Genomic DNA, 14,844 nt, shown 5'->3' on the forward strand with positions numbered 1-14,844 from the left:
TTTTTTTTTTTTTTTTTTTTTTTTTTTTTTTTTTATGTCGGACGAACTTGTTTTCCGGGAAACACAAGATAGATTTCGCTTTTCCATATTTGTCCCTTTGGTACCGATTTTTACATATCCAGAATAATGAATGTTTATATGAAGTCCCCGTATGGAAATGCGACGGCCCGATATGAATATTGTGCCACTCGAGTTAATTTTTTTTTATTGTAAATGAATTTAGCTCACATAGTGTACATTTTATGCATACGCTACGTTATTAAACTCCTGATTAGCTCTCTCTCTCTCTCTCTCTCTCTCTCTCTCTCTCTCTCTCTCTCTCGTAACATTCATGTGAGGCACCAATTGTTACATCCTTTTAGGCTACCAAATTGTAGGTTTATTGCCCTCGTACAGATTCCCCTCTTTTTCACACTGTCATATTTAGACTCGCATCGAGTCTCCATTAAATAAATATAACAGTCATCTCTCCAAAGACTGGTAATGCACATCTGGTGAATATCTTTGACTGGAACCACTTCAATTTCGTAGAATTCGCTTATGGCTTCCAGATATATTTTATCGTTTTCTTGAGTAAGAATTCAAACTCCTCAGTGTTCGAAAAAGTGAAATTCATTCCCTTATACGTATCAGTAGTTGGGTTTACATGTAACCTGGGAACAAGGTTCTTTATGGATGGTATATTAAGCCTGGGTAATTTTGCCTGTTAGAGGTTCGGCCTGTTCCTTGGAATTCACGATTATTTCGATTCTCTTCTTAGCAGCATCTCCAGATGTTTGCTACTGACCCTGGAGATGGTGACTAGGGGTTAGACACTTCATTTCAGTCTCTTATCAGGTCAGCTAGAAGGCCTCAGGTTTCATGTTCTTCTAGGTGATCTTGGGAAACTGAAAGGAAATGATCATCCAGGTGATATGGGGAAACAGAGGAAATGAGATCATCCAGGTGATATGGGGAAACTGAGAGGAAATGGTCATCCAGGTGATCTGGGGAAACTGAGAGGAAACGAGGTCATCCAAGTGATATGGGGAAACTGAGAAGTAATAAGGTCATCCAGGTGAAATAGAGAGGAAACGAGGTCATCCAGATGAAATAGGGAAACTGAGAGGAAACGAGGTCATCCAGGTGAAATAGGGAAACTGAGAGGAAACGAGGTCATCCAGGTGATATGAGGAAACTGAGAGGTAATAAAGTCATCCAGGTGAGACAGAGAAACTGAGAGGAAATGAGGCCAGTTAAGTCCATGGTCTGGAAGTCGGTTATTTTACTAGTTAACAAAGGCATATTCAAGTCATTATTTAAAGGTAATAATAGGTACCACTACTGTACAGAGAGTAGTTCATTAACATTTAAGTACTTGTGTAGGAATAACACTGACAATTATTTGCAACGGCACAGATGGAATGCATTTCCCTGTCTCGCTTTCCTTTTCATTAATAAAGATTTCAGTAGTGTATTTATTTTAACGTGTAAGTATTCATACAACGAAATATGTGTACATATATGAAGTCATTATGTTGAATCGCGCCAAAAAAATGGTTCTTTTGACATGAATGATGGTAATAATGATTTAGCTTTTCACAAAATAATCAGAAAGGCTCATCTTTATTTCGAAGAAGAGATTTCCCCTTCCTGAAAAAACATTTGTATTCTTATATGCATACATCAATTGCCGTAGAAACAGTTATGAAAAATTATTTCAAAATTCCAATCTAATTTCCTTTTGGTAAAGTGTTCTTTAATGACTCACTGGCCTAATAGGTCAGAGTTCAAGCTTTTTTTTTTTTATAAAGCAAAATAATTTTTTTCCACAGCTCCGGGCCAGTTTAGTTAAATCATATTTTATGCATGAACGAGTTGAAAAGCAGATCAGAACGTGAATTCTCTTTATTTGTCAATGCTATTGATGTCCGATCTGACGTTTGAAATTGATTTTTTATATCTAGCTAAATCAACAGATGTTTGATGAGGAAATAGCAATGAGTCTGAAAAATAAGGAACCTTTTGCACGTTGTAAAATCACACGACTATCGTGTATGTTGTGAGTGACTGACGCAGTTCTTCTGCACTTGACGTTCTAAACTGTCAGCAGGTTTGCTAAAGTAAGGCTGGGGTTTCTGTAAATGGGGGATCTAGGATTAAGCCATTGTTGCCTTAATCTTTATCAATGAAAATTAAAAGGATTTTTGATAAAAAGGCCTTTTCAATTTTCTCGGTGGTATTTGCTTACTGAATATTATGGCCTGTCTGGTCTACCTTTACTGGCAAGGACACAATCTTTGTGTCTGGCTGTAAAACCTAATATGTGTCAATATATATATATTTTTTTTATATAACCTTTATACTTTACAGGCAGCCTCCCTCCAAGTTAGGCTTACCGTCGTCCACATCTTACGCAGAACTTGGGTAACCTACTCCGGCACTGGATAGTACATAACACTTTGTGTTTGAACTTACTGTCTCCAGCCTGACTCAGCTTAATTTTTGACGGTATGGGTTCATTAGTCCAAAATCATTGAAAGATCTTTGAATAGCACTTCCTCATCGTAGTGAAACCCTCTGTAGTCTGATTTTTAACCGTTTATTTTACATTGTAACAGCTAACTTGAACGTCAGTCACTCTTGCTAGCTGATCTAAATGCCATATCTCACGTGGTCCACGTAGCTCAAACATTCATTCTCACAGCGATTAAAACGGTCCCTTGATAAAAAAAAAAAAAAAAAAAATGGGCTCACTTTTATTATAGAATATTTTAAGACACTAAAAGTTATTAATTCAGTATGGCATTTAAAGTATGCGAATGGTAATGATTATCGTCTTAATGTTTTCTCTGAAGCTGCCTTATCATTTTACCAATTTTTTTCGGATCGTTCGTTAAATCACATAGTAATACATAGTATATGAACAACCGTAACCCATTTTTATAATATTTTGATTCGCTTTCGTTGATTTTGGGTGCTGTCGTAGCCTTGTTTTAATGTGACTAGCTCTTCATGACAATCCGAAATTTTTTAATTCAAAGAAATCGAGGATAATAAGCAGTTTTTTGTAAAAAATTGTATTTCTGCATGATACGATTTCTTCTCCATAGAATATTATCTTTTTTGTGTACGATTTTCTCATTATTTCAAAAAGAATGCTCCTAATGAGTGAGTGAAGTAATTAATTTTGATAGAAGATCATTCTTCACAGGAGAGTTGTTTAGAATTAATTGTCTCTCTTTTAATAGACGCTGAGCATGCAATTATCTTCAACGCAATAAAAACTTAATTATCAGCAAGTTGATGTAAAATGGCAATTAATTACAATCGTATCTTTCATTGCTAAAATGCTGACGCACTAATGCTGAAATAATACAGATATTCTCTATTTTCTTCCATTATTGTTTGAAAAGTAATCTGCCGATGAAATGGAAATGAATCTATTTTTTTTCTCTCTCTCTCTCTCGGCAAATAAAATAGAAGAAAGTTAACATGTAATCCCACTTATTGTCAAAGATTTCCAGCTAAATTTGCTGTGACTTTAAAGGACAGGTAAATTTCAAGCCGTCTTCAGTGTAGTTGTCGTGATTTATAGTATGTTAAAGTACCCTGTACCCAGCCTGGTCACACACAAATAATTGGACGCTCCAACGTTTGGTGAACGATGTGTTTGTCAGGTAACACAACTTACTTTCCTTCTGTCTTGTAAGACATGGAAGAAGTTACAAGGCTTCAGCACAAGATCCAGAAAAATAGTGGGAGATCTTAAATCTCGTCTAATATACTAACAGAATACATCTTTGACAATGTGTTAATGCTTTGGAAAGAGATCGGCCAGTTGTCATGCACGTACCAAAACCGCCATGCTGGGTTCAAAATCAGAGGACTACAGCTAACTCCATAAATGGCGTCAATTGTGATTTTTCCCATGATGTGCCATCGACATCAAGCGATTTACCGTATTTTTAAACGCCAGTTGCCAGTTACGAACGCTGTACACATTAGAAGTCTTATGAGATTCTCGACTTTCGGTATAGGCGGAAATATGCACTAATGGAATAAGTAAACATGATTTAAGACGGTCTAAAGAACACTTCATTTGGACATGGTCCAAGGGACATCTGTATCACTCTAGAAACAAGAAAAGTCGAACATCGTCGATAGATATGTTACTGGTTAATTTTGGTGTACATTTTTCATCAAATGTATTTTAAAGCTCTGTAAACGGTCACGTGCGCGCGTACATAGTACATCTGAATATATAACTATATGTGTATATGTTTTTATATATATACATATATAATATCTATATATATATATTACACATTATATATACATAATATATAACTGTATATAATATATAAATATATATATATATTATATATATATATATAAAGGAGAAACCCGTATACTCCGTTTCGAGAACAGAGGATGGAATCATTCATTTATATATATATATATATATATATATATATATATATATATATATATATATAATATATATATAAAGAACAGACCAACTTTTTCCCCTGACACTTTTTTTTTTCCGTTTCGAAAACACAGGATGGAATCTACTTTTACCATCAGTAAATTTTCGGCCACGCGGCCATATCTGTCCTTTTCATCGGAAGAGCCGCGAAGGTGCTTCCAATACAATGTATGAAATTTGCAATATGAGAACTGTTCCCTCCGAGGGAAAAGGCAACATCTTGGGCGTCCCAAATGCCTCCTGCGGTGGAATACGTGCGTCCTATGCATAAAAATATTGCGGCAATTCGGACCTTTTGTGGTCTAGTTACTCACATCTGGTGTCTTCTATATTGGACCAATTTAATTTACAGGTGATTCCATGCAGCCATTTTCCTCGGTGTATTCCTCCTTCGGCGTAACAATGAAACAACACCCTCCCCTCTTTTGGCCCCCCTACCCTCCCTCAGTCCCTTCCTCCTCCTCCTTCTCCTCCTCCTCCTCCCTCCAACATCCATTCCCCACCAGTTCGCTTTCCCTCTCATCTCCTGGACTCGTTCCCCTGATGGGCCCTTTACGTTGCCTGTTGACCATTTATTGCCTTTTTCTCTTTACACGTTTGATTCTAGCTGTCGCTTCGGATATAGAATGTGTGTGTTTGTGTCTGCGAGTATTGAGTATGAATTTGGGAAGCGTTCTTTGGAAGGGTTTTCGTTTTCTATTTTCCATTGTTTTTTTTTTTCTTTTGTTTTAGTTACCATTTGCGTTTCTGCGCACGTTTCAAATATATATATATATATATATATATATATATATATATATATATATATATATATTTATATATACAATTTGTGATCGGTAGCATTATCACTAACCAAGTGAAAGGACCAGAGTTCGAATCCTTGGCTAGAATTGGCGGATGGTCAAACATTGTGCCTCTGAAACCCACTTGTTAGTCGAGTGTGGAAGGTCGCAACCTTAGTGGAAAAAGGCATACTGCTTGGAACTGCAATTTTCCCCTTTAAGGTTCTCTCTCTCTCTCTCTCTCTCTCTCTCTCTCTCTCTCTCTCTCTCTCTCTCTCTCTCCTCTCTATCAAATAGAAAGATAGAGAAGCCTCACTGTTTTAATTGGCACATACCCCTTCCATATGAATACAAACTTTGTTCATCTCCCTGAGCTGCAAATATTTTTAATTATGGATTTTCTTTGAATAAGAATCGGCGGTATTTTTGGGGTCTTCCAACAAGGTGCACCTGGCCACTTGCATTTGCATAAGTGGAACGGTTGTAGCAACTTGGGTTATAGAAGATGTTATTTATGTTCGTGGCGTAGGCGATAGCGGTCGTAAAAAGTCCAATTGTAAATAAATGTGGCAAAAAAAAAAAGAAAATAGTTTCCACTTCCTGAAATTATTTAGTCTGAAATAACTGGTTATGGGTTCCTTGCTCAGTGCTGTCTCTTGGGTAAAGTCGGTTTTCATCTTTTTGAGAATACGGCTTTAATTCTGACACATCACAGCGGGTTGTAAGAATCATAGATGACAGGGATATAAATGTAGCATCTGCTGGTACATTACCCTAGATTAACGATAATGAAAATCGTAAAGCCATTTTTCATTCAATTTGCCTTTTTATACGTATTTTCATTTGTATTTACTCTACGGGTGTCTTAGACGAGTGGTAAATATGAAGAAAAACGCGGAAAAAGGAGCGTTCGACTTGCTTTGAACGTGTCAAGTATTTATACACTAGCCTTAATTAAGGGATGAAAGGAAGTACTGCCTCCACTTTATCCTTACGAGAGACCTCGAGGGCTTCAACTTTTAAAATTTCCGTTTCTGTTGGTCTGCTCCGTCATTCAATAAGTGGATGCCCCTGTGAGAGCATCTTAGGCATAGGCACCGAGTGGACTGACCTGACAGTCTCCAGTAGGAGTGGTAGTAGTATTAGTAATTGGGATTTGCCTTTGAAACGGCTCCCTCGCCCGTTCTATGGTCTCTTCAGCGGCCAGCGAGTGCTGGTAATAAAATCGAAGCCACTGAAGATGTCTCGTGAATCTTGAATTACCTTCCCCTCGAGGTTATGTCGACGAAGAGTAGGTCTTTTTTTTTTTTTTTAAGTGACAGCTTTGGGGAGGTTATATATTTGAGAGAGAGAGAGAGAGAGAGAGAGAGAGAGAGAGAGAGAGAGAGAGAGAGAGAATTTCACATTGTCTTTATTTTATTGAAGAACGTTGGTCATCATTAAAATTCAGCGTTGGCAAAGGCCCGAGTGACGGTTAAACTTCAGCTCTTAGAAGCATGCCTGACCCTTCATCACTTGCATCAGAAATGACAATGAGAGAGAGAGAGAGAGAGAGAGAGAGAGAGAGAGAGAGAGAGAGAGGGGAGATTACACCTTGAACTTTAATCTCATGCTATGAATTGTTGTCATTTAGATAAATCTTATTGTTCCCCTCAAAATGAGTCTGTAAAGTATCGTAATTTGGAAAAAATCACTGTCACGGCGGTACATGGACAGACGGACGGTCATCCGGACTGTATTCCAGTAATGACGTAGAAAAGAGAATGGGCAAAACAACGCTCTGAATCCGGAACTGGGCGATGTGAAAAGCAGCTGAAAGCAAGCTTCCGCCTAAGCTGTTTATCCCCTCTCGCAGTTGCCTGCTTATTTTGAAAACGAACGCCGTCGGCTAATCAAATCACAGTAAATCAGATGAGGGCGGAGATTAGCAAATTTAATTAGGAATTATAAACAAATTAGGTCAGAACTAATTTCGCTATCGCTGCGTTATAATAATTTACCGCATACGAGTGCAACACGTTTACTAAAAAGGGTCGAGGAGGACTGTGGGTAAAGAACGCTTCGACACAAAACTGGTTCGTCGGACGAGACTGTTGCGTCAGCACTAAAATCCGGACTCATGAAAACCCGGATTCTTTTCTTATCCAATAAAGGGTCAAGGGGACATACTTCACGGTAACAGATGGTATGTATCAATCACTGTCCAGCAAAGCTTCAAGTGGCAGAATTACGTTGGCGCTTATGAGAAATATTAGGCTGCGCGACACCAAGGGAAGGAGTGCCCCTGGTAAATCGTTTATTTCCCCCCCCCCCCCCCCCCCTTTTTTTTTATTCTTTAATAACTTCGTTTCATTTATTAGTAACTGTAAATACTTATTGACATAATTTATGCATGTTGTGTGTCCTAAACAAAAAGAGAATTTATATGTACATATATTTTATATATATATATATATATATATATATATATATATATATATATATGTGTGTGTGTGTGTGTGTATCCCATTTTTTATGAATGTTGTGTGTTCTAAACAAAAAGAGAATTTGTATGTATATATTATATATATTTAAACATTAAATATTAACTTTCCAATCAAAATCAAATTTTTCCGAGATCTGAGAGATGGTTCCAGAAAGTCGGTTGAAACGCAGACAGAACAGAGTGTATTTTCATTTCAGAGGGGAATAGTGCGGTATGCTTATTTATTTATTTTTTTTTTTTTCGTCCGTCGATTATTACATTTTTAGTGTATGGATGACGTTGAAATTCCACCTTTCTCTTTAGGTTACTGTATGGATGACGTTGACATTCCACCTTTCTCTTTAAACCTGTCACCATTTTATGATAGATAATGAATGACTGAATGACTGCCGGTATAATGTAAGTTACTTTTGTCCGTGATTTCGATCATCTAGTTGACTTTTGTCCTTGATTTCTATCATCAAGTTAGCTTTTATCCTTAATTTCTATCATAAAAGTTACTTTTATCCTTGATTTCTATCGTAAAGTTACTTTTATCCTTGATTTCTATCGTAAAGTTACTTTTATCCTTGATTTCTATCATAAAGTTACTTTTATCCTTAATTTCTATCATAAAGTTACTTTTATCCTTGATTTCTATTATAAAGTTTAAATTTTACCCTTGATTTCTATCATCAAGTTAACTTTTATCCTTGATTTCTATCCATAAAGTTACTTTTGTCCTTGATTTTTGTCATCAGGCTGTGACATTCTCTTCCCCTTGTCGTTTGACCTTCTCCAGGAGATTTTGACCTTTTTGTTTCCTCTGATCAGTTCCTCCGTCAGAACAATGCTAATTAAGGTCATTTCTCTTTAACTTAGCTCCGAATTTTAGGATTTTTCTTTTTCAAGTTTGTGGGCTGGCGGCAGCTTTCTTTACTGAATTGGGTGATTACGAGACCTTATCCTACTCCTGAAGGATTTGCTTAATAAAAGAAGAGGTACATATACATTTCACATTTATTTGTTTATACAAAACACTTGTTACAATATGGTACAGAATGTACAAATATTTACAAAAAAATTCTCTTACACGCTACTGGTGATAGTGAGGGGCATAGAAGGTGGGAGGGATGGGTCTGGGGGATGATAGTGAAAGCAGAGAGATCTGGGGTTGGGGGTGAGGATGGGGAAGGGGATGGATGGGTGAATAAATGATGTTTACGAGCAAGCATTTTTTTTATTTTGTGTAGTCCGCTTCCCTTAAGTATATAATTAATATATTCATATATATTATGTCTATATTTGTGTTTTTTTATCTCGGCTTGGACTTTGAAATGCAAGTTTTCCCATTTTGACTAGTATCGAGAACCGATGTACATGGGTTTGTGTCTCATTTTTTTCTTCGGTATATTGAAGGAAGGAGGATTCTCATTGCCTTGGAAGGTGGGGGTTTTTTTTGTCTGTTGGGGGAGGGGGGGTTGGGTGGGGTTGGGAATGGGGGTGAGGGATTCAGGATGAGGGCAGTGTTTTGTGTATTTCAACCCTCTTCAAGACAAGAAGGGTACAGTGAGAGGTAGATCCGGAAGGGCAATGTTATGTAAGCTAAGTCATAAATGTATAGGAAGATGCAGTGAAGCATCAGTGTCGAGAGTGGAAAGACTTTATTTTGATTCACACAAAGAGAGAGAGAGAGAGAGAGAGAGAGAGAGAGAGAGAGAGAGAGAGAGAGAGAGAGAGACGCAGCTGGAGTGAATGGAGGCTAGGAGCAGTACAGAAACTATCTATACATGATATACTATGTATGTATATGAATGAAACCAGATTACATGAAGAATTTCCTAAAATGTCCTTTTTTTATAACACGGGTAATTTGTCACAAGCATAAAAATTGACCTAAAATTTATCTGCGTACTTGTACAAAATCATTTACATGATAATCAGACCCAAATCCTTTTTTCCTTTTTGAAATTTATAATACATATATATATATATTTTTCCTGTTAAAACACCAGGAAATATTTAGGATTTTTCCCTTGAACGTTTTACGGTGAGGAACCACAGTCCAGTTGATAACTATGAGAATTTAAACGTTTTCCCAAATTTCTAAATGGCTTCACATTTAATTAATAACAATTTACGTAAATTGAAAGTGCCCGAGGAAGATTTTTCCTTAACAGTAATTTCCTGAATTAACTAACTAAACATCAGTCCATTTGGGGATAATAATCAATAATAATAATAATAATAATAATAATAAAAATAATAATAATAATGTAATAATAATAATAAATAATAATAATAATAATAAATTTCTGAAGGACATTAATTAACCATTCGAGAACACGAAGGTTATCGACAAAATATAATCTTCACAGGAGATAACTGGAGACAATCCAGTCTCATTTGCACCAGACAGAACCTGAACGACTCCCTATATATATATATATAGTATATATAGTATATACTATATATATATATAGTATAATATACATATATATATATATATAATATATATATAATGCACAGATATTTATTAAGTATAGTACACTAATGAACATGGCAACATACGCACGAACAATGGAATTAAGTACTCCAAAATGCAGACTCAATATAGTTTTTCCTTTTTTTTTTAAAGTTTAATATCGCAAGAGGCTGCTTGGCACAGCAACCTTTCCTTTATTTAGAGAAAGATAGAGAGAGAGAGAGAGAGAGATAGAAACACGTAAAAACTTTTTCTGTCTTTACACGGGCATATTTCTACAAGGTTGGTCAAAGCTACTTATATAAAAAACGCAGTATCAAAACCATTTTATGTCACTTATCAAAAAACCTCTTTACGAATAAGTCTTACAGACCCAGTTTATAGCGTTAGTTTTTTTTTAAATGATCGGTTACTATACGCATATGTAAAGTACACACACCTGTGTATGTTTATTATGTATATATGCACGTTTCACACAAATAGATGCGTATGCATTACAGTCAATTATATATATATATATATATATATATATATATATATATATATATATATATATATATATATATATATAATATGCATACGTTTCAATAGGTATCCGGGAAGGAAGTCTCGCGCCGAAATAACAAATAAAAAAAAAAAAAAAAATTAAAAGAAGCCCGTATAAGATACTGGGCATTATATTATGCTGGAAAAGTCGATAGAAAACAGCTAGGAAAAGTTAGAACTCCCATCATCATCATCTGGCATCACGTAACTTGAAACTTGATAGAGGCAATTAATAGGTTTACATCTTGTCTGAAAGCAACAGAATTGTAGGGGAAAATTAGGTTCGAAACGAAAAAGGCGAAATGATAGTTAGTGCCCTCTCGTGAGGAAATGAAAAATATCTGTCTTGACTAGAATAGGGGGGGGAGAAGATTTTGTGTAAAAATGCAACGAAACACAAGGGGAATTTTTCATGCCAAAAGATGCCAAGTCAAAAATTCTGGCGTTTGAGAAACAGATTCTGAAAACAAGACGATGCACAATATCAAAACCAAATGAAAGTTGGACTACTCCCAAAAAGATAGATCAGTTGATTACTAGAACAGGGGAATCTATATAAAAATAAAGCTTGCTAATTATATTCATTCATATTCTTTCGTTAGAAGTGTTTTCTCAAGTTCATGACGTAGTCTACAGTAATTTATATATATATATAATATATACACACGGTTTATACACTCAATAGCTTCATATTATATAAATTAGCGTTTTACTCTTTGATAACACCCTCCCAGAGGATAAGATAAAACACTCAATCAGTTATGCTAGCTCCAGTTTGGAAATAGGCCTATTCGATTGATAAGAACTTACATTAGCGAGACCCAAGTTCCGAAATCTCTTTGTATAAGTCGAAAATATCATATACTGGGACGACAAAAGATAAAAAAAAATTAAAATAAATAATTGAATAAAAAATTTAATCTCAATCGGGAGAACTAATTAATCATTTGTAAAAAGTAATCTATATTTTTCCCTGGTTATCTTGGAAGAGCCTAGACCATTAATGTTGTGATTTCTTCTTGCACAAAAATTGAGTTGGATAATTACATCATGCAGTAGGGAAAGCCAAGCACTGCCTACTGTCTCCTTTTGGGGAAAAGTCTGCATTAATAAAAAAAAAAAAAAAAAAAAAAAAACAACTATAGTCCAGTTTTCCTCTGTGTGAATCCTATGGTAATTCTTTCTAGAATCTGCACGAATTTTCTTGGCCATCTGCTTTTCCTGCTGTACTTTCCGTGAACTTTCCCGTTCTCGTGAAAATTTCTGTGGCCTTTTAACCGTTCACGTGGTAATTTCCCTAACTTAATGACGTCCTTATACGCCCCGGCATTCACCCATTTTGTACTTAATTATCATACATTCTCTCTCGGTGGCATTAAATCGCGATAAACACATTTTTCTGCATGAAAGTATCAGTTATCTAATTTTTTATTTAAATTATGCTAGTCTGGCGATCATGTCGGGAGAATTAACCGTATATCTAAAAATGAATTTCAAATTGCATGCACTAACCTGCTTAGCCAGTTTATTCTAGAACTTATAAAATCACTTCAGAGTTTTGATTGAATCGGTAAAAAACCAGCTGTCACATAATCTGAACTTTCTCTGCAACTAGATTTCACTTCCGTATAGTGACCAGCGGCTACCGACTTACACTTCCAATGCAAGTAAGTACCTGATGAGTGTGTATCGATGGCCTGACAACAATCTTGATTGCCTTGTGTAATACCTTCCACCAGATTGCTAATCTCAACATATTTTAGGTAAAACAACGCTTTTACCCATACATATGTATATTATAATGTAGTACATACCGCATATCTTTAATATAAACGCGCACAGTACGTAGCAACCCTCATTGTATTTGTCGTCCAGATGCATAGACAAAATCGCAATTCGTATCAACCTCATACAAGGATTTAAAACCATTTACAATGAGAGTTTGGTGAGGTCGCGTTATGGGAAAAAAGGAGGTTGGATTAACCCGATGGATTTACCTTGGGAGCATCTATTCGGGAGGAGAGGGGGGGGGGGGGGGGGGGGTAATTAGGCCCCCTTCTGTCGCTACGAAAAACCCCTTGATTCCTTCTTGATACAACCGCCTTGACGGTGTCAATTAGGATTGAGCATCTCGGGTGGCACCATGTGGCTCTTTCGTTAAAAGTTTTCAAAAGTCTCCCCTCCCAATCTTTTTTTTTACTTCATCATTTTGTTTTTTCGTTTGGCTGTTTCGAGGTGCAAACTAGGAATCCCCAAGAGTTTCGTACCCCAGCCCCATCGATCCTTCATGAAAAGGTACCATTAACGTTAAAATTAGCAAAGAGAGAAATGTCGCCGGCGCGAAAAGTATTCCACTACTTTGAAAGCGAAACACCTGCGTATAAGGAAAACTGTGATTTTATGAGCTCTTTCTTCACAAGCACAAAAAACCTTATGATACAAAATAAAAAAAGCAAAAATAAAATAAAAAAACTTTTAACAAAGCAAACCGGGGGTGACCGATCAACAAACACTGCAAATATTGAAATAAATAATTATAAATAATACACTAGTGAGATTCTTAATGACACCCTCCTCTCTCAGAAAGAAATAAAAAATCCATTCACAACTAATATCAACATCCCTACTAAAAGTTGGATGACAACTAGAACCCACAAACAGTACAAAAAGCATTCGTACATCACAGCTGAGTGAACGTTCAACTTTCTTTTAGAAATTCTCGGAAAGAGAGAGAGAGAGATCTGCAGTGTCGTCTGGCCTGCAGTCTCGACCATCGTCATGCAATGGATCACACAAACACGCTGGGTCCCATAAACAGCACACGGTGTCACACAGATTACAAGTTTATAATATATATTTATGCTTAAAGCTGCTTCGTCGCACCAAAGTACACGTGCGTCATTTTTTTTTTAAGAAAATGCATTTCTTTGGTTACACAAGCATATTAGAAAATGCTTTATTTCGTAGTCAAGTACTTCCATAATGGAGGTCACTCTTACTTTACACAGTACGGCAAAATAAAAAGTATACAGGAAGTTCTTATAAACAGTAAGTCTCAGTCGAAAACGGTCTTAGTTAACTCTAAAAACGAGTAGCCTCCTTTGATGGAAGATGAAATCATAAGGTGAGAGAGTAGCCTCAAAACTCTCGGAAGATTCACTTATTATTTTCACTAATAATAATAATTCTAAAAATGAGTTGATTATTTTCCAATTTCTCCTCGTTAGGACCAAATGCCTGATGGCTGCTGCTGCTGATGCTGCTGCTGCTTCGCGGGCGAGTTCAAGAGAGCGATAGAGCCCGTGGCTTACAGTCATACCAAGTGGCCCTCGAGGTCCGATTCGCTGAACGTGGAAGGCGAGGGATTGGGGTTGAAGGTGGAGAGGTTGGTCGGCTGCACTCGCAAATCTCCGTTTCTCTTGGAGAAGTCGGTGACAGCGATGACCGGGTGATCTATCGTGATGGAGTGAGGGTCGAGGGTGAGACTCGGATGCTCCGACAGCAGCGAGTGCTGCTCCAGTCCTAAAGATGGAGGAGGGTCCGAGTCCAGCCCTAAAGTCTGAAGGGCGTGGGCGTGGTCAATCCCCTCGGCGCTCATGTTGGCACCCATATCCGCCGAGTAGCCTTGGGGGTGATCGTGAAGACCGAGAGTGACTGAGGGACCCCCGGCGTGATACTGAGCGGCGCCGTTGGGGACTGTCGTAGGAGACGGTGTGTAGGAGTAGCTGAGGTAGCCACGCGCGTCTGGGGAAGTGGTGTAGTGGGTGGCGCGGGACGGCGGCCTCGGCGTCACTTTGCCTGCAACGACATTTGACAATGTAGAAGGTGCTGCAGCAAAAATCTTATTTTTAGGAGGAAAAAGAAAATTTTCTAGGATTTCAATACTGTCTTCAATTATATATATGAGTTATTAAGCTAAGCTGAGAAATGAGGGAAATGAGTGTTGTTCTACGAATGTCTCACTTCAACTAGGTATTGCAGGTGTAGTATGTACCCTTGGCAGGTCAGTCTTGGCTAAATTCGTGTGCCGAGATTTCAGTCCTTTCTAAAAGGAAAGGTGCCATTGGAACATGAGGTTTAATGAATATAGAAGTCA

General features: G+C 37.1%; 1 protein-coding gene across 1 annotated transcript in view; it reads right to left on the minus strand.

The window, feature by feature from the left end:
* Positions 1-10,233: 10,233 nt before the first annotated feature.
* Positions 10,234-14,844, minus strand: part of LOC135212176 (nephrin-like) — a gene marked incomplete in the record, with an annotated part of 432,889 nt that continues 428,278 nt past the window's right edge. Inside the window, 1 exon segment of the mRNA XM_064245617.1 lies at positions 10,234-14,546. Coding sequence (XP_064101687.1) covers positions 14,062-14,546 — 485 coding nt within the window.

The sequence above is a fragment of the Macrobrachium nipponense genome, chromosome 19 (assembly GCF_015104395.2).
Source record: "Macrobrachium nipponense isolate FS-2020 chromosome 19, ASM1510439v2, whole genome shotgun sequence".
Classification (NCBI taxonomy): domain Eukaryota; kingdom Metazoa; phylum Arthropoda; class Malacostraca; order Decapoda; family Palaemonidae; genus Macrobrachium; species Macrobrachium nipponense.